The 22,184-nt window shown below is 36.9% G+C and overlaps 1 protein-coding gene across 1 annotated transcript in view; it reads left to right on the top strand.

Moving 5' to 3' along the window:
- The window catches only part of cdh18 (cadherin 18), a 319,640-nt gene that overhangs the window by 279,451 nt on the left and 18,005 nt on the right, over positions 1–22,184 (top strand). Inside the window, exons 9-10 of the mRNA XM_018094962.2 lie at positions 11,591–11,727; positions 19,237–19,355. Coding sequence (XP_017950451.2) covers positions 11,591–11,727; positions 19,237–19,355 — 256 coding nt within the window. The remainder of the gene's footprint in view (positions 1–11,590; positions 11,728–19,236; positions 19,356–22,184) is intronic.

Below are 22,184 nucleotides of genomic sequence, written 5' to 3'. Positions count from 1 at the left end.
TAGGAAAAGAACATTCTATAAAACCACCCCTTTAACCCTTTTACTGCCAGCCATTTTGGTCAAAGCGGAACTTGTATTGCCAGACAGTTTTTGAACATTTTGCACTGTTTCACTTTAGGGGCCTTTCCTTGGGGGAACTTTTAGTTTACCAAGGAAAACAATATATCGTTTTTTTCAGAACAACCTAAGCTTTCAAAATATGGTAGAATTTTTGTGTAATTCCAATTCTGTAACAAGATATAGGCTTCTAAATGTCTAAAAATGCAAAAAAAATCAAATTTTCCATAATATAATCACACATACTAGAAACAAAAATTATTTTATGCACGAATATACAACTGATTTGGAAAGTCCCATGTCTCCTGAACGTGCCAATACCAAATATATATAGTTTTATGGAGATTTCTCACTTGTATAGGTCAAAAACTCCAAAAAAACTGCATACTTTGGATTTCAAGGCCAAAAATCCACTAACAGAAGGTTTATCCCAGAAAATTGTACATTTTTGGAAAGAACAGATTCTAGGGAATACAGAATAGGCACAACTGTCTGTCTACTCCAAACTATCAAGTCGCAATGCTTTCCTAAAGTTATTGGTTTGTATCAAAATTTGTGATTTTTTTTAAAAATCGCTTCAAAGCTTCCAGTCTATAGTATCTTATCTCCTACAGGTCATAAAGTAAAAAAATAAAACACCCTAAATATGAATGCCTGGGGTCCACTGAACAGTTTGATGCCCAATATGTATAGGTTTACCTAAGTATGTGGCATGTAGGGGCCCCAATGTGAACATACCCCATATGAACTGTCATTTCTGTCATTTCAGCTTCTGCAAAATCAACACATTTACATCATTATATGTGGGATAAAGCTAGTAAAAAGTATGCTCACCCCAGAAAGTCATATATTTTTGGAAAGTACACATTCCCCCGAATCTAAAATGGGTACCCATGTCTTTCTACTCCAAAGTACCAAGCCGCACAGCTTTTCTAAAGTTAGCAATTTTGATGACATTTCCAAAAATCCCCTCAAAGCTTCCATTTTGAAGCATCTTATCTCCCACATAGCATTAGGTACCAAGATAAAACACCCTGAATTTGAACGCCAGGGGTCCACTGAACAGTTTGATGCCCAATATGTATAGGTTTACCTAAGTATGTGGCATGTAGGGGCCCCAATGTGAACATACCCCCATATATACTGTCATTTCTGTCATTTCAGCTCATGCAAAATCAACACATTTACATCATTATATGTGGGATAAAGCTAGTAAAAAGTATGCTCACCCCAGAAAGTCATATATTTTTGGAAAGTACACATTCCCCCGAATCTAAAATGGGTACCCATGTCTTTCTACTCCAAAGTACCAAGCCGCACAGCTTTTCTAAAGTTAGCAATTTTGATGACATTTCCAAAAATCCCCTCAAAGCTTCCATTTTGAAGCATCTTATCTCCCACATAGCATTAGGTACCAAGATAAAACACCCTGAATTTGAACGCCAGGGGTCCACTGAACAGTTTGATGCCCAATATGTATAGGTTTACCTAAGTATGTGGCATGTAGGGGCCCCAATGTGAACATACCCCCATATATACTGTCATTTCTGTCATTTCAGCTTCTGCAAAATCAACACATTTACATCATTATATGTGGGATAAAGCTAGTAAAAAGTACGCTCACCCCAGAAAGTCATATATTTTTGGAAAGTACACATTCCCCCGAATCTAAAATGGGTACCCATGTCTTTCTACTCCAAAGTACCAAGCCGCACAGCTTTTCTAAAGTTAGCAATTTTGATGACATTTCCAAAAATCCCCTCAAAGCTTCCACTTTGAAGCATCTTATCTCCCACATAGCATTAGGTACCAAGATAAAACACCCTGAATTTGAACGCCAGGGGTCCACTGAACAGTTTGATGCCCAATATGTATAGGTTTACCTAAGTATGTGGCATGTAGGGGCCCCAATGTGAACATACCCCATATGAACTGTCATTTCTGTCATTTCAGCTTCTGCAAAATCAACACATTTACATCATTATATGTGGGATAAAGCTAGTAAAAAGTATGCTCACCCCAGAAAGTCATATATTTTTGGAAAGTACACATTCCCCCGAATCTAAAATGGGTACCCATGTCTTTCTACTCCAAAGTACCAAGCCGCACAGCTTTTCTAAAGTTAGCAATTTTGATGACATTTCCAAAAATCCCCTCAAAGCTTCCATTTTGAAGCATCTTATCTCCCACATAGCATTAGGTACCAAGATAAAACACCCTGAATTTGAACGCCAGGGGTCCACTGAACAGTTTGATGCCCAATATGTATAGGTTTACCTAAGTATGTGGCATGTAGGGGCCCCAATGTGAACATACCCCATATATACTGTCATTTCTGTCATTTCAGCTCATGCAAAATCAACACATTTACATCATTATATGTGGGATAAAGCTACAAAAAAGTACGCTCACCCCAGAAAGTCATATATTTTTGGAAAGTACACATTCCCCCGAATCTAAAATGGGTACCCATGTCTTTCTACTCCAAAGTACCAAGCCGCACAGCTTTTCTAAAATTAGCAATTTTGATGACATTTCCAAAAATCCCCTCAAAGCTTCCACTTTGCAGCATCTTATCTCCCACATAGTGTTAGGTACCAAGATAAAACACCCTAAATTTGAACGCCAGGGGTCCACTGAACAGTTTGATGCCCAATATGTATAGGTTTACCTAAGTATGTGGCATGTAGGGGCCCCAATGGGAACATACCCCCATATGATCTATCATTTCAGCTCCTGCAAAATCAACACATTTACATCCTTTATGTGGGATAATGCTACAAAAAAAGTACATTCACCCCAGAAAGCCATATATTTTTGGAAAATACACATCCCCCCGAATCTATAATGGGTAAATATTTCTTATTGCTACAAAGTACCAAGCTGTAAAGCTTTCCTAAGTTTGCAGATTTATATGACATTTCGAAAATCGCATAAAAATGTTGCAATTTGCCGCATTTATCTCTCACAATTTCTTGATAAAGATCAGATAAAGACAAATCACCCCAAAAAGGAACACCAGAGGTCTACTGAACAGTTTGATGCCCAATATGCATAGATATACCAAAGTCTGCAGTATGTACTGAACCCTAAATGAAAATAGCGCATAAGGATTTCTCGCCTGCCAGCTCAGCTTTTGCACACAGAGCCCCCTGTCAGTGTATTATGTGCCAAAACTTCCCCTAACTATACAGATACCCCCACAAAACCATATATTTTTGGAAAGTACACATTCTGACAAATCCAACAAGGGTAAAGAGTCCTTTCTACACCAAAGTACCAAGCCGCAAAGCTTTCCTAAAGTTATCGGTTTTTATGACATTTCAGAAAATCGCCTAAAAATGTTGCAATTTGCCGCATTTATCTCACACAATTTCTTGCGTACAAAGGCAAGTCACCCCAAATAGGAACACCAGAGGCCTACTGAACAGTTTGATGCCCAATATGCATAGATATACCAAAGTCTGCGGTATGTACTGAACCCTAAATGAAAATAGCGCATAAGGATTTCTCGCCTGCCAGCTCAGCTTTTGCACACAGAGCCCCCTGTCAGTGTATTATGTGCCAAAACTTCCCCTAACTATACAGATCCCCCACAAAACCATATATTTTTGGAAAGTACACATTCTGACAAATCCAACAAGGGTAAAGAGTCCTTTCTACACCAAAGTACCAATCTGCAGAGCTTTCCTAAAGTTATTGGTTTTTATGACATTTCAGAAAATCGCCTAAAAATGTTGCAATTTGTCGCATTTATCTCACACAATTTCTTGCGTACAAAGGCAAGTCACCCCAAATAGGAACACCAGAGGCCTACTGAACAGTTTGATGCCCAATATGCATAGATATACCAAAGTCTGCAGTATGTACTGAACCCTAAATGAAAATAGCGCATAAGGATTTCTCGCCTGCCAGCTCAGCTTTTGCACACAGAGCCCCCTGTCAGTGTATTATGTGCCAAAACTTCCCCTAACTATACAGAGACCCCCACAAAACCATATATTTTTGGAAAGTACACATTCTGACAAATCCAACAAGGGTAAAGAGTCCTTTCTACACCAAAGTACCAAGCCGCAAAGCTTTCCTAAAGTTATCGGTTTTTATGACATTTCAGAAAATCGCCTAAAAATGTTGCAATTTGCCGCATTTATCTCACACAATTTCTTGCGTACAAAGGCAAGTCACCCCAAATAGGAACACCAGAGGCCTACTGAACAGTTTGATGCCCAATATGCATAGATATACCAAAGTCTGCGGTATGTACTGAACCCTAAATGAAAATAGCGCATAAGGATTTCTCGCCTGCCAGCTCAGCTTTTGCACACAGAGCCCCCTGTCAGTGTATTATGTGCAGTAACCCCCCCTAACTATACAGTGACCCCCAGAAAACCATATATTTTTGGAAAGTACACATTCTGATGAATTCAAAATAGGTAAAGTTATTTTTGTACACCAAAGTTACACCTGGCAAAGCTACGCTAAAAACAGATCAGGAACACTTATATAGGGATAAAATGTGATAAAACCACAAAAATTGTGCAAATCAGTGAAACAACAAAATAAGTTACATGACAGTGTAATTAGTGGCCAGAATATCTGATCCAATAGTTACGCTGTCAAAATAAACAGTTTTTAGGTAAAAGAAAATAAAAACAAAGTGGTAAAATGAAAAAAAAAAAAAAAGCAAAACAAAAAAAAACCAAAGTGTTTGTGTATACATGTGTGTACATGTGTAAAAGTTGTGTGATAGTGTGTAAGTGTGTATATGAGTGTAAATAAGTGTATAAAAGTGTGAAAAATGAAAAAAAAAAAAAAAAAATGCTAAAATGTGTGCTGTAAGTGTGTGTAAATGTATGTAAGTGTGTATAAATGTATGTAAATGTGAGTATAAGTGTGTAAAAGTGTGTAAATGCAAGAAAAAAAAACTCCTTACCTGTTCCTGAAGACCCGATCGCTCCTTGCTCAGTTGGGCCGGCGCTGGGGGAGAGGGAGGAAGCAGGAAGCAGCAGACGCGATGCGATCGCTTCTGCTGCTTCCTGGAGGGTCCTGCGAGCGATCGGCTCACAGGACCCTGATGACAGCCCCCCTGGCACATTGCCCAGGGGGGCTGTCATTGTTAGAAGCCCTCTGCAGCGGCGGCACATGCCGCCGCTGCAGCGAGCAGCGCTTAAACGCCAACGACGTATGAGACACGTCGTTGGCGTTTAAGCCCTTTTACTGCCAGCATGTATGCCATACGTGCTTGGCAGTAAAAGAGTTAAAACTGAACAAATGAAAATGTAAAATCAAAACAAAGGAAGTTAAAAACATAGGTCAAATACTCTGATAGTCGGAAACCAGATGAAGTAAAAGTGAGAGTCATTACTCAGCTTCCACAACGACACAATAAGCAAGAGCTATTTCATACACTATCATGCCAAATTCATACCCAATCTAGATATATTTAGTGGACATCTAAGAAAAATACTGGGCCAAGTTATTGAATAGCACCAAGAAGAAGCACAAATCAAAAGTTTAAAAAACTCTCAAGCAAAAAGGTCACCAATGCACCTAAAATACCAACCCCCATAAGTAATAAAAACCATGTATATGTACGTATGTGTATTTTAATTTATAAAGCATTATTATGAACACAGCTTTGTACAGAAGAAACAATAACTTAATAGAACAAAGGGGTCATTACAATAATTAATATAAGTACAGTTACTCTCATGCTTATTCCCTCCAGTGCAAGTATATATTCAGTCCTCATGTATTTGCTCCAAGCAGTTATTGAGGAGCCAATGGCAAAAGGGAGATGGGAATGATGGTGTCATAAAAGTATGGTATCATGTGGTTTACTGTATACATTATCAGAATTATACGGGCTCTATGGTAAATAATTATTTGCTAGACTGAACCTGACTTTGTAGCCAAAGCAGTAGGAGCCAAATAACATATATAGTAATACACATTACTTTGTATAGAGATAGGAACAAATGGAGTGAGTAAAATTGGCTCCTCCTCCTTATCTCACAAGAATGTTATAACCCCTTTTTCTGCTTCCGTTCCATGTCAGTACGGATGGGCAATATGCCCCTCCCAGACAGGAGGTAGGACCTATACCAAAACCAATCAAAATAAATCCTTCCTTATAAGACCACCTGACACTGGACAGGAGGTAGGATCTCCCTCCTCACCATTTTATAAATCTAGAAAGTGAAACACAGTTTTGATTATTCCTTTTTATTTATGTATTTATTTATTTTTTCTGATGGACACAGAGGGATGATTTTCAGGTAATGAAAAATTTACCAGATGCCCCAATATGCAATATTGGTTTTCCCACATTCCTGCCTGTGACTAATTTAGCCTCCCGATATTGGTCGTCTCATTGAGCCGCCGTACACACACCAAATATCATACAAAATGAGCTTTGGTACAGACATAACGGTGCATGTATGGCCAACTGTGTGCACTGGGAAGTCTGCATACTAATGAGCTAATTATGTCTTTCAGCTAAAAGCTTTCAGGGTTTTTGCTGGAGTTTCCATCCTATCTGATAAGGTGCATGTGCTCATGTAGATCTCTTTGCTATTACTGTTTGATATCTAAAGTTTTTTGATTTTGAGTCTGATTCTCTGTGCCGACACAGTAAGTATGGGTGCTCATTATTACACCAGGTGTATCCAGAACTGGCTGGGGTTTTGCATTGCTGTAACAGTATGGTATTGTCTTCCTTTCTTACAATGAGTCTGTTGTATGCTAGCTGTCTTTCACTCGTGTTTTGCATGGATGACAGCTGGCATGTCCACTAGTTGTTGGCATGCGTGGTATCTGGCTGAACCTGGCAACAGTGATTTGCTGGTTTAGTAGCCTCTTAAAGTCAGTAGTTTCAGTGTGTGGTAGCAGGTTGTTTTCCAGCTTGACATGCGCTGTAGCAGGCTTGGGTCCCTAGGTTGCTTGTGTTGTAGTGGACGTGAGTACTGGCTTGTCCTTTTACTATGGGACATTTCCACTTGTAAGTTGCATTAGATCTGTGCTTGGATGATCCTATGCTGATCTTTGGCTAGATGCTTGTGGGCCAATTTTAATTTTTAGGGCTCCATAGCTCCAGTGTGGATAACTGACCTGCTGGTGGTTGCTAGGGTGGTAACACTAGTGAACTGGCTAGTGCCTAGGGGCATCTAGTTCATCTTGTTTTCTTGTTGTTGGCATAGGGGCTGGATGTATTGGCAACCATAGCGTGGAAATCCCTCTGGTGTGTGAGGGGGGCCTTGCAGCAGGGAGTGGGCAGTTTTAATTCTGTGATGCTTGGTTCTTATTCCATTTTTAGTAGACTGGAATTTGTAGTTTTTTTTATCTTTCACCTTCAGGGGCAATACGTTATATTAGCTTCCCAGTTTCATGCCTTTTTTAGCATCTGTTTAAATGCATGTTATTATTCCCACCCCTTATTGTTTAGGGGCATGGCTTGGTAGATTCCATCCATACTGACATGGAAGGAATGAAGGAAAAAAAAAACTAAAATGACACTTATCTTCATATCATAAATTCCTTTTCTTGTCATGTCAGTACAGGGTTTCCTATACCAATTATTTGTTTTTTTTGTATGGCTTGGCAAATGTATAACCATGGTGAGGAGCAGTGATGGGCAAAATTTTTCGGCAGGCATGGATTTGCAGCTAATTTCTCAGTTTCGCCATTGGCGTTTTTTCTGTGAAACGGCTAAAAAATTTGTGTGTGTTAAAGAAACACAATTGCTAGTACCATGGTTTAAGCTTCAGGTGCTTTTCTCCCTGACCATCTTCCTAAGATTATAGAACTGGTGTAGTTTCCTCAAAAACAATGACCTTATTAGTAGGTAGCATTTACTGATTTTGTTTGAAAGCAATAGGTGATTAGTTGGTTTGACAACTAGACAAACATTTGATGCCTATTATTACATTACAGAATGGACCACCAGACATCATAGAGAAATTCTTCTTTAATTCTGTTGTGAAACGCCACAGGACAAAATAGAAAAAGACAAAATTGTACATTGGTTACAGGAAATGATCTTCCTTCATAGCTGAAGCCAATACATTAGCTTTAAATTACTAGCCCTGGGTAATTTTGTCTAGCACAAAAATCAGCTATTTTTTTTTTTTTTTTATTATGTTACCTGCAGTAGACAGTTTTAAGCTAAATGCTAATTGGTTGGAATAAGATACTGCTCTAGGGCACAAAGAGTTGCTAAATTGTGTGAATTTTTGAAGGCAGTCTAAATTAGAGAAATAGAACACATTTAAGCCATGAATACAAATTAAACAAAACAGTGCTCCACACAATGGTCTCTATTCTTTCAAATAGTATATTTTATTTTCTGAGATATAAAAGTTATAGTTTAGAAAGGAAAATTGGAGTTTAACATTTTATTTTTTGACAACATACCAATCTCTTGATACTGTTGAAGCATTTATTTACTTGTTTTTGTTTCCAGATATAAAATGATATGAAATGTCAAATATCTGTGTTCTTATCTGTAACCCACCACACCATGTATCTGCTGACCTTCATTGCTTACAATGAAGTTCTCTGTTATCCCTTCACGAATACTCAGCATCTCACATAATGCACTGCCGTTAGTTTAAAATACCTGTAAAATTGTATTGATTCCCTGTTGATTTGATATCTACAGCGTTACTTGTGGTTACTGGTGATGACTTTTTTTTTTTTATTCTTCAATGATTCCATTTTAGAAATGGAAGTCAGTATTAAATTTCTGTTACTGTATTTAGGCATAGAAGCTTACTCCAGGTGTTAGCTCTAAAAGGCAGAAACATTTTAATCTTTTTATTTGCATCTTAATAAAGGGCACATCAAAGATTTTCAGCATGCGCTAAACTATTCTGAATGAGAAAACTTTGGTTTGCCTCATTTAGTTCGTTTATTATTCACTGTAAACTGTATGAAATAATTTATTTCCTACATATCCAATTATATGTATTCATATTTTTTCTACAGAAAAGCATATTGTCATTGCACCATACTGTAGAATAGTGGATTTTTTTAAGGCAAATTAAAATGTATACATATACAAATATGTAAACATATTTTAATGAATATCCAAAAAATGTATTTTATTTTTTCTCAATTGCACAAATCAAGAGTGAAAATGGTAGTGTAATATAATGTGTGGATAGACCTTTCTTTACCTTAACCACATTTAAAGTAACACACCATAGACAATGTTAATGGATGAAGCAAATATTTATTTAATGTAAAAAGGAAATTTAAAGTGGGTTGAGGGCATGACTGGACCTCTAAAGGGATGACTGCATAAAATTACAGGAAAACAGGAAATGGGTTAACTTGAAAATTTGGAGGAAAGAGGAGAATTACCAAACTGCAGACTTTGTAGACTAGTACATAAGTAGGGATTAGCAAATCTGTCCCGCTTTGCTTCACCGGAAAATTCACAAATCTTGAAAGATTCGCAAAAATGGCAAAAATTTGTTTTTTGATGCAGGTGACAATTTTTTGTTGTGTTCTTAATTTTTCTCTGCCAAATTTTTTAGCCCGTTTCACAAAATAGCCGCCAATGGCGAAACACAGAAATTCGCTGCGAATCCATGCCTGGCAAAAAATTTCGCCCATCATTAAACACAAGTGCGGAAGGCATGTTTCATGCTTTGTTGACTGTGGCCGACGATTTACCTTTAGCATCAGCTCCTAAAACACATGGATAACAACAACCTACCCGAAGTGCACTACCAGGAAGCAATATCCTAAACAGTAATTAAAATAAATAAGCTGTGTACATTTCTAATTGATTTTATTTTGCATAACTCCAACATTGTTGCAATTTTTTTACAATGTTATATTAGAACTAAATGTTGTTTTGTACTACGACCTTTACATTTTTACTCTATCCAAAAACCACTAATGCTCAAATATAGATTAAATTTGTATATGCTTTTTCCACTTTTATTGGCTTCAGCCAACAAATATACAAAGTATTGTTTTGTCAAACCATGTCCACTTGAAATAACTGGAAATAACACTGGTTATACTGAATAAAACTGAAACCCCCTGGCAGTGGAAGCTAAATGATAGTCTTTTGAATGACAGACATTGCCTGTCAGATCACTGAATCCGTTAAGAATTATATTTAAAATACAGTTCATGATCACTCATGCCATAAAACATGTAGCTAAAGGAATTTTAATAAAGCCCAATTCTTGGGAAACTAAGATCTAAAAAAAAAATTTAAACAAATAAATAAAAACTTAAATTAACTAAGGACAGACTAAAACTATTAAGGAATTTACTAACCATAGGATTTATTTTCTTCTCGATTGGGATTGGGATGTCATTTTTTTGAGATTTACTGTGCGTCCAAACATGTAGAAGTTAATGGCAGAGGCCCTTCCCTTTCCTTGAAGGTCCTTCTTTTGTCTTGAAAATTTGATATAGTAGAGGTTTTGGTGCGACAACCCGAAAAATTTGAGTTTTCACAGCAACAACATTTGAAAAAGTTGCAGTTTTTCTCGCATGGACTTTTTATATCGGATCTTTTTTATTAAAAAGTTAGACATTTGAGGAAATGCGTTTAGTCAAAACTAAAAAAAAAAGAAAAAAGATGATTATACTGCCCCTTAGTGTTCAGACCAATAAATAATTTCCCACACAGACAATTCTTGATTTTGGTAATAGTGAATTTGCAAATATTTCACTGCATTTTTGTTTATTCATTTTTCTCTGGATCAGCTAGTAGTTAGGCAGGTTTTATTTAGACAAAAATGGTAAACCAGATAGACAGTACAAAATGGAGAAAGTTTTTACTCTTAGAGTACCAAACAAATATTGAAACCATAAACCACAAGGTTTGATCTTGGAACTTTCACTCTAAAGTAATGTAAACACAGCATCTAAAATATATACATTTTATTCTTCAGCATCACAGTAATTAATTAAAAACATTTGTATCCCATAAAAACACAATAAAGCAGCAGTTAGAGAGGGCCCCTCATATAGAATGTAAATGTATACTACCACAAGCAAATTATATTATAGTAATATTATACCATACAGAAGGACTATTTTAACAAAATGGGAGTCTAAATAATCTGTGAATGTTAGTGAGTAGGCAGTCCCTTAATGTTGTAAATTCTATAATACTTTATGTTCCAGCAATGCACATACTGTATATCTTAAATGTCCTTCAGCTTATCCAAGAGGCAAGGGTATACATTTTTGTAGCGCATGTCCTAATTTATGAAGAGTTAAAAATCATGGAATATTCCTCTTTAAATGTGACTGAAATGCTGTGGCAAATATTAACATGTGCTATTAGTGTGCAAACAGTACTTGACTGGCTCCCACTCCTTGATGCAGTTTTTACTGTGCTGTTTTTTTATTTGGACATATGGATAATTTAAGAAACACTTCAACTGGGTATAATATTTTAAAAACAGAATAATCATTTTCTATGTTTTTATTCATGTATTTTTAAATTATTACTTATTATAATACTATACAGTATTATATCTACATGTTTCTATTCTAATAGATATTTTATTGACAACAATTCTCAAGATCAGAAAGAATTTAACATTGACTCAAATACTGGATTGATAACAACAACAAAGCATCTGGATCGGGAAGAGAATCCTTGGTACAATATTACCGTTAGTGCTTCTGAGACAGGTAGTTTTTTTTGTAACGCCTTTTCCACACACACAATGGAGAAAACAGTAACAATCAATATGGTCTGCTTAAAAAGGTTCTAACATTTGAGAACCATTGTATTTACTGTATATATGTCTAGGTGCAAAAAAGGTATTTAATATACAAGTAAGGGGCCTGTTAACCAGAATGCTCAGGACCTGAGGCTTTCCAGATAAGGGGTCTTTGCGTAATTTGAATCACCATACTTTAAGAGGCAGATATTTTACTGTATATTACTAAATATAAATTTAAACCCAAAGGATTGATTAACCATCATAAATCATAACTGAGATTAAGTACAAGGGTCTATTGTATTTCAAGGGAAAAAAAATGAAAAAAAATCTGTTTTATTTCTTTAAAATAAAACTTATGGGAGATGGTCTTCCCATAATTTGGAGCTTTCTGGATAATGGATTTCCAAAAAACAGATCCCATACATGTATTGTTTATGTGTTGGATAATATTTCATTTATTTATGAAGAATAAAATATAGCAGGCAATATGATTCTGTCTAATTATTGAGAATTACTGTTTTTATATGTGATGTGTCATTTATCTTCCATGCTTATTAATAGGTGACCAGTAAATGCTACCTGTAGCAAACTTTGTACCTTTTATATGTAAGACTATATGCCTATTTAAATACTATATAAATCTTACCAAGAACAGGTAGTATGTGTTTAACAAGGTAAAAATATTAACCACATAATCACATAAGTACAACTAACTATTAAATAGACAAGCTCCAGAATATATGCTTAAAGAGATACTGACACTAGAAATTAAACCATATTTTACATCCAATATAACATTGTCTTTGCATGCCCTTAATAATTTTGCCATAAAACAATTTGCCCAATGCTTTTGCATTACCTATTTGCTGTGACCAATTTGATGCAACCGTGACTTTTTTTTATGCGTGACAAATTTTTCCGCTGTGAATTTTCACGGAATTTTGCAAAACCATTTGCCAATGGCGAAATGCGGAATTTTGTTGCGAATCCATGCCTGGCGAAAGGGAAAATTTTATCATACTTACCGTAATTTTCCTTTCCTGGCCACTCCATGTCAACACTTTCCAGGATAGCCCCTCCCCTCTGCCAGGAAAGTGAAAATCATAGTAAGTATGATACAATTTTCCCTTTTCCCTGGCCACTCCATGTCAACACTCTCTGAGACATAGCAAGCTAATATCCCTAATTGGGAGGGTAAAAGTTCCACAAAGGAAGGAAGTCTGGATCTCAGAATATGAATCTATTTCAGATACATCCCAAACCAAGAGAAAACCCCACAGTGGGGTGTAAAAACAAATACTTGGTATAGACCAGTGAACTCTATCTGCCTAGGAATCTGGACTGAAAGAGGAATGAGCTGTGTGAATAGCCAGAGAAAGGACTAGAACTCTATAAAGGCAAAGCCCACACCACATAATGATAAGGACTAAATACTTTACCATTAAGGAAGAGGATAGCAACAGACCAGAAGGCCTTCCCACTTCCACTACTTACCAGCACACCTGTAATAACATGCTCTCCCAGCAATCACTACTGGAACAGCTACAGTAGTAATCACCTGAGGAAGAGACTTAGCAGGGGAAGAAAACACAGTCAACATTCTACATGTACCAGACCAGGACAAGCAATTACAGGAAGCCCTCTTGTATTCCCCTGCAAAACATATGCATCTTGTAGATAATATTACTCTCCCCCCAATGTCTACAGAGTACATAATAGCTTGCACATATCCTAGACCCCAAAACCCCTGAACAGTGCCAGAAGTCATGTGGGGAAGCATCTAACTAAGCATGATAGGCCCAGGGAGAATGACTCGGCAAGACCAACCAGCCACAAGCCTTGCAGGCTAAGATGGTACCTTACACAAAAGCCATTAACGAATGGTTTGCAGACACTACCCCCAGAGACTACATGCCACCACTGGAAGTGAACAGTACCTGCCTCTGTGAGGAAGCAGCATAGAGCAAGTTCCAGACAAGGCTGAAACTGATCCTTATCCTATACCCCCGATATCCTGCCCAAGCATAATATGGATGGAACTACAGGATCTGCATGCCATAGCATGGAGGTCCAACTGTATTACATGCCCACCAGACTAACATTTGCAGAAATACATTCTTCTTACCTATGAGGATCCACCCTGAAAAGGATAATAGATTTCATCATGTAGATTGGACCTGTAACCCATAGCACATTTGCATGTTCTAAAATAAGGGCACCAAACAGGAAGTGAAAATACTCATAGTAAAAGGATTAAATCTAGTTAAGGGGAAATAAAGTAATCCACCTATTGATTTAAAGAAACTGGAAACTGACCCCTACTGACCCCTACTAACCGTATCACAGTGCTTAAGCCCATAGGCAACTTAGCCCATGGGTCTGTCCCATAATCGTCTTGGCCTGCTGATGGTCCAAGCACCCTTCTAGGATTCTACATGTGACTGTTAATAGGTGGCCTATGAGCCTAAACTCAGTCAGCTAACTGGCCCCCCCGTGTGTACCTGACCAAGGATACTGGACAGGCCTATCCTACTGTCTAACAGCAAGGCCTAAAATGATGCACCAGTCATGCCCATAGTTGCCTATACAGATTACTATATCTGTAGTCACATACAAAAAGTTCTTTAAACCAATGCACCCACTGAATACTAGACTAAGAAATGGTGTCCAGAGCCAGAGAATGTTAATCATTCTTGACTATACAGAGCGCTATTGTTCAGGATTCGAGTATAATGCCCTGCCATATGGATAACCATGGCAACCTACCAGGCATTGTGAGCCACATTCCGCTGGGCCACTCCTTGTTCCTAGATGTATCTGCCAGATCAGAAGCCCTGGCAATTTAAAAAGTGATAAACCATTTATATCACTTACCGCAGAAGCCCAACAGTAGTGGGAATCCGCCTACAGCTTGAGAAAAACTGGCATAAATTAGGTCTAAAAAACCATAAACATAATCTGGAAGACCACACATCGCTGACTACTGTGTCTACAGTAAGGCTATAGCACAGAGCTAAGGCACATTCACACACACATAAATTAGACAGCCATTGCATGCCAGTGCATACCTAGTGTGTGATAACTGTCAGCACCTTGAGTGTTGACCTTAGCATCTTACACAGTATAGCAGTGCATATGAGACCAAGATGGCTGCTGGTTACAGACCAGTGTACCCTACCTAAACACAGTCTGGCTGTTTGTATTGGTCTCTGTATAAAAAGAAGAGAAAAATATATGATGTTGCTGCCACCTTCAGAATTTACCTATTTACAACCCCAATTCTGCTTGGTTGTACCCTTAAAGGACAATGAAAGGTTAATATAAATTAAAAGTAAATCTAAAGGCATTCTTTTTAAGTACTTACTGCATATCTAAATTCCCAGATCCCTGCTTGCTTCTCTGAGATATGGTGCTGGCAGCCTACAGCAGTGTGAAGACTACAGTGACATCACTGAAATCTCTCTGTCCTTCCTGCCAGTGGCAGCCTTCCTGTTCTCTGAGCATGTGTGTAACTTGATCCTGTCTGCTGTTCTGAGCTACACATGCCCACCAGCCAATCAGAAGCGGATCTGGCAGAGGGGAGGGGGGAGGGAATGAAACACATGTGCAGTATGAAGCAAGGAGGGAAAGGAAGGGAGAATACCTTTTTAGAGATGGCTGCCTGTTCTAGAAAATGTGAAGTAAGTGTGACTGAGTAAATATTTGATTAGGTGAGCCAAAAGTGTGGCGTTTTTACTAAACAAAAGGAGGACTATTGGGCAGTATGCTTTTTAAATTTTGACTTTGACAGTTGGCCACACCTTAAATACAAATAAAGTACTGCATAGAAAATGCATTAACATGCAAAATACATTATCCAGCTTGGCTGTTGCTTCTACATAAGCTATAGTTGCTAGGTGAACAATACTCACACAGCCCATTTCATTAGAGGCTTTTAACAGATTTGTTTCATGTGTTGTGAAATCAAGCTGCATCTTGAACATTACCTGTGTGTGCTGGCTTGAAAGGCACCCTTTTTTTTTTATATTACCTCAACCATGGAAAAGACTTGTGAGGAAGGCAGCTGGCTCTGAAACCTGGAATCCTCCATTTAAAGAAAAAAATGATGCTCCATTATAGGGGAAATAAGGAAAAGAGGCCATAAGGCTCAGGCCGCTAACTAAGTCTGTGTTACCTGATGTTAAGCTAACTACCACCTCCCTCTCCCATCTGTAAAAATGAGGAGGAGAGTAGGGGCCACATATACCAATGCCGCTGGACGCTTCATAAGCAGGCCCAGTAGGGCACACAGATGGGGGGACAAGCACCTGCCACCAGACCTGCTAACTGAAGCCTGGGAGGGCACATGGATTAAGGACAAACAAGTGATACCTGCCATAGCACCACTGTGCCCTCCTGATCCCAGAGGCCAGACATCAAGGACTCCAAAAAAAATGAGGTAATGTGCTTGGGGGGATAAAAGATCTCAAGGACCAAAACCCCCAGTCCCTAGGATGCTTTCAGGCAGCCCTACTGCTTCCCCAAGGCTTAAAAATAAAAATTTGCTTCCAATGGGAGCAAAACAAAATCTGAGGCAGAAGGACAAAAAGACGCCGGAGTGGAGGTGGGGTTGGGCTCTTAAAGCTTTGGGGAGGGTCCTTCTGATGGGAGCAGAGGGGAGGGGCTATCCCGGAGAGTGTTGACTAGTGTGGCCAGGTCAATTAGTTTATATTTTTACTGTTTCTATAAAAGCACCACTTTCATTGAAACAGTTACCGCCAAGCCCTTTATTATCCAGAAATGTTTGGTGAATTAAACATTTTTTTTGCCTATATTGATACAGATCTGTTAGAAAAAATTCTCAATACAAAGCAGAGACACTATAATAAATGAAATCGGTAAATATATTTTCATAGAGAGAAAAATGAATAAGGATTAATTTATATCTTAGTTGGGATCAAGTAGAAGGTACTGTTTTATTATTACAGAGAACAAGGAAATCATTTTTAAAAATGTGAATTATTTGATTAAAATGGAGTCTATGGAAGATGGCCTTTCCGTAATTCGGAACTTTGCAGAAGTTTCCCAAAACACTTCTCCAATGGTGAAATGCGGAATTTCACTGCGAATCCATGCCTGGCGAAAACATTTGCTAATCACTAGTCTGCATAATGTTTGTTTTGCCTGCATGTGTTTGAACATAGCTTGGTTATTATGGGTACATGATTTTAGTCTTCTTCCGACGTACTTACATTTTAATGCATCAATCTAAAACTAACATTCAGACTGAAATTTTAGGATGAAGCCCTAAAAATACCAATCGTGTGACTTCCATTGTAAGTCCCCCAAGGATATTGTCAGATACACAATACATTGGCAGATTTTATCATTATGCGACCAGATTTTTTTTAACCTGCCCGATCAACTAAACATCCGAGCTTTATTGTCTGGGTTCAGATTTGACCAAACATACATTAACTTGATTGCGATAAAATAGTTGGAAGCCAGATTTAAATTGAATTGTGATTATAAATGTTTTAGGGCATATCTGTAGGATAAATAGATAGCAACATTTTCAACATGTTTAAACTTAGTAAGCTGCTTAATGTGGACAGATGTTAATTAAAGTAGGAACAGCTGGTATTTACCCTGAGTTTACTTTTCAACAGAGACCTAATGGAACTCAGTGAAAAGGATATAGTAATGATAACATCTCATTTACATTTTTTACTTCTCATTAACGCATCTGTCATTTAGAATCTTGTATTTTTAAACAACATGTTTAAATAACACTGTCTCACTTGAGCTCTAAATGCTACAATAACCCAAACTATATTCATCAATTTGGGAGAGGTTTTCAAGAGCCAGTGTTTCTAGAAACTAGAAAGTTCTTTCTTAATATAAGGCTTTTTTCCACTAACTATTTATTTATTTATTTATTTATTTATTTATTTATTCTACAAGCATCTATTTACACATATTAAAGTTGTTTTTTCTTCCCAGAATATAGTGGTTAGTTTGCTGGTTATTGTGGTTAGTTTAAATGATCTCATAAGATGGCAGAAATGGCAGAAATCCAGAAAGAAATTAGGATATGTGTAGGCCTGTCAACAGAATTTGGATGTGGCATCACAAAATATTGAGTAGGAAAACTGTGTTTACTTAGCCTTTATACTCAGGAACTCCACCACTTAGTGGTACATTATACACATTGTTGCTGAGGGCTAGTGAACATAGTTCTAACACTCAGTCACACATAATTCACTTTCTTGCTATTAGTTTAATGTTTTTAAATGTACTTTAAATATTTAATACACAATAGGCGTTGACATGACACGTGAGCTTACATTTTTTAGCCAGTGTGTTACTAACACCTTCATTTTTGTAAAATGCATTTAAAGATTTAAAGGAATTCACATATGCTGAATATGAGCACACAATTATATACATATAAATATATATATATTCTTTTTTTCTCTTTTCTAGTGACTACTCCAAATTCATTCTGTATGTTTCACAGAGGAAGGGTTATTCTAAATTGTTATCCTATGTTTAGTTGTTTTTTCTAAGGTAGAAAAAAAATAGATGTAAATGATTTAAGATTATCTTAATTCTGTTTGGTAATTTTAAGAAATGAAATGAATACACACCTTTTATAGTGAATTGTTAACATATATTAAAAAGCTCCTATAACCTCATTTCGTTTCTGCAGTACAGTACATGGAAATCTTTCTACTTGCATTCACTGCATTACCAGTTTTAAGAACACCCCAGTGTCATGCCATATCACCATATCAAATTTAATAAAGAGTAAGTGTGAATGGGAAGTAAAAAAGAAGTTTGTGATCAGTCTTCCAATAACTGCAAAGCCAAGGCTAGAAATACAATGAACCCTGGTTATACCTTCATAGAAGCTAGGGAAAAAAAGGAAAATCAATATAATAATTACACAGAGTGTAGGGTTGAAAAAGCCACATGTCTATCAGATTCAAAGTAAATCCTTTCTAACTTCTAGATGATTCAGAAAAAAAAAAAAGAAACTTTCACATTTTCACAGTTTGGCTCAGTGTATTTTAATATTTCTACTAGAGAGATCAGTCCTGATGTCTTCTTCACATTGGATCTATAGATCCCTAGTTTTGGCTTCCAGCAGTGACTTTTTAGGACTTGTGCTGTAAGTCATAGTCAAAGTGTATTATACAGAAAAAAAAAACATGGTCACCTTCTCCCATACCTTAGATTTAGTTTCTTACAACAATATTCATATTAGACAGTGCAAGGCTTCCAAATTTCCAATACTTGTAATGTTATAGCTCTACTTAAGCATGTATCAAGCATAATATTGCCATTTGTAAGAACTGAGGGCTTATCTTTAAAAGGTCATCTTGAAAAAACCTATTAAAGGTAAATATAAATAAAACATTATTGTACTGAGTTCATGATTATTGCACTGTACAAAATAGACATTTTCCTCATTTTGTTTTATCTTTTTCAGGCTATCCTTCACTTGTGAGCCATGTTTCAGTTGGAATCAGAGTTTTAGATGTTAATGACAACCCTCCATATATTTCTAATGAAGACATTGTTGTTTGTGAGAATGGCAGGCCTGGCCAGGTAATATACTGTTAGTGTTGGCTGTGAACTTCATTTTACTGAATAATGAGATCTTAATATGCTTAATATGTGTGAGTGATTATTGTGTGCAAATATAAATTTGCAATTTTGCGAAAACTGTTTAGCGAATATTTTTACACCACCACAGCTGTGGTGTAACTCAAATGGGTGCACATAATATTAATAGTTTACTATTATTAGTGATGGGTGTTTCGTCAGTGATTCTGCGTTTCCCAGTGGTGGATGAAAAATTTGCTGCACATCGAAAAATTGTCACCCACATCAAAAAATTGTCGCCTTTGTCAAAAAAACAGATAGATTCACTCATCACTAACTATTATTCCTTATTTGAAAAGCTTTTACATTTATATAAAAGCCTTCAATTTATATACACAGTATATTGTTGATCAGCAATATTATACAAATATTTATGATCAACTATCACACTAATACTGTATATGTATATTAACAAAGGTTTAAATGAATGTCATGTTTTGTACTATGTTGTAACTGATACATAGTTATGAAAAGTAACAGTTTACTGTTAGCAAGCAAACTTCAGATTGTTTCACACTTTATTTAATTTACACATATTACAGTATAATGTAGTGAATGAATATGGGAATTCCCAGAAGAGACAGTTTAAATTGACAAAGAACAAGAATTTAAAAGTAGATTAGAGTATGGGTACACTACATGGATCGATTTGCTTCACCACCGTTTATTATGCTCTGTAGCAAAACAAACCATAATAAATTTTCAACAGCCTTTAAGGGTGCTACATTCCATTATACAAAATGATGCTGGGTGAGTGTTCCATTGTGTGTTAGAGGGACTGGTTAATAAAAGTTCCTGTCATTGATCATGTTACCTCTTTTTCATTCAAAAGGCAAGCCTTGTAAACATTTACAAACCATATTGTAACTGTCTATTCATATAACTCAGTTCATTTGTTCTACCTCTATTGCCTTTCTTCAATACATTTTACTTGTATGTTTTAACATAGTGGTGAATGCATTGCAATGTACTGTAGCTACCTTGCTAGATAACCTGCAACAGAATAGACCATAGACAAACATAAAAAAACCCCATAAAACTTAAAACCATATATATATATATATAATTTATATATATTAATTAAAGTGATGCTAAAGTAAGAAAATAAAGAAACACTGAATGGTAAGTGTATGGTTAAACATATCCATTATCAACTGTAAATCATTTCCATTACTCCTTACTCCAGTGGTATATCTGACAAATCTGTAAGGGTAATTTGTATAGATTGTATTGCAGTATTTTGACAAGATGTGGTTTAAAGTATTCTAAATAACTTTGGCTGTAAGAGTACGATTATGTCACAGGCACCTGTGGTTCTTGCCTACGTTCAGCGAAATACCATATTTTGATGTCGGTGAATTCCTTTGCAAAGCCTTGGTAGATTTTACCATAAACATTTACGCTGTGAAAAACATGCTATAATAATAATTACGTGAGGGGAAAAAAGGCAGCAAGAAAAATCAACTTTAATGCATGTTCCCTGAAAAAAATGCATTTCACAAATTTTCCAGCATTTTGTAAATTCTTCCTGCAATTTCACAAAGTTTCCACTGAAGAATTACAATACAGATTACTAGACACAGGCAATTTGACAATTTTTGATAAAGTGTTACTTTTATAAGTTATCCTTTTATTTTCTATACTAACCTTCATATTTAAGCATTAAAACAATTTAATTGCTCATTAAGGAGTAGAGATGTAGCGAACTGTTCGCCGGAGAACTAATTCGCACGAAAATCGGGTGTTCGCAAGTTCACAAGTTCGCGAACTTTTAGCGATGTTCGCAATTTTGGGTTCGCCTTAGCTGGAGCCAAATTTTGACCTCTCACCCCAGAGCCAGCAGATACATGGCAGCCAATCAGGCAGCTCTCCCTCCTGGACCACCCCCAGACCACTCCCTTCCATATATAAACCGAAGCCCAGCAGCCATTTTACATTCTGCCTGTGTGTGCTTGATGAGTTAGCATAGGGAGAGAGCTGTGCAGGGGTTTGAGGGACAGTTTAGGTAGCTTTGCTGACTAGTGATCTACTTTCTACTGCTCTGTATGTAGCTGCTGGGGGCAGCTGTCCTGCTGATCTCATCTGCTGTAACCCAATAGTCCTTGTAAGGACTGCTTTTATTTTCTGATTACTGTTACTCTTCTTTTCATTGTGTACTGCAGCTCCGTCTGTGTGTGTTGGAGACAGACATAGTAGTGCACCAGCACCAACCACACATTCAAATAACTTTTTTTTATTGGCATGTAGATGCCGGAAGTTTTAAAGCAGTTTATTACACAAGTTTAGAAATGTAGTATGATTTGTGCCCTTTACAGCACAAAACGCAATGCTGTGTCAACAACGTATTTTTGAGAGAAATTTTTGCCCTTGATCCCCCTTTTTGGCGGAAGTTCGCGAACGGGTTCGCGAACTTTTTTTGTGAGGTTCGCTACATCTCTATTAAGGAGAGTATACTTTTAACGTTTAAATTGCATCAGTGTCATGCCAGGCAGTAGTGCTCATTTGCTCCTAAGTGACAGAAAGATCCTCAGTTAGGAATACCAGCAGGGAATTGTGATTAGGTAGTACATTTGTGTGGTTTTAATCTATGTCTCTGCTTACAATTATGGATATGGAAAATCCGCCAGTAAGCTTATAGCAGTTTATTGCCCCTTGAACTAATAATATTGGGTATATTGCAACAGAAATAGATCAATATATCCTCTAAGTTAGAGTTCCTACATAATTAATCCACTAAGAAGAGACCAGATTCTTTGGTACTTATTAAATTGC

Source organism: Xenopus tropicalis, chromosome 6, assembly GCF_000004195.4.
Source record: "Xenopus tropicalis strain Nigerian chromosome 6, UCB_Xtro_10.0, whole genome shotgun sequence".
In the NCBI taxonomy this organism is placed as follows: Eukaryota; Metazoa; Chordata; class Amphibia; order Anura; family Pipidae; genus Xenopus; species Xenopus tropicalis.
The sequence above is the reverse complement of the archived record's forward strand: the minus strand, read 5'-3'. Positions and strand labels throughout refer to the sequence as shown.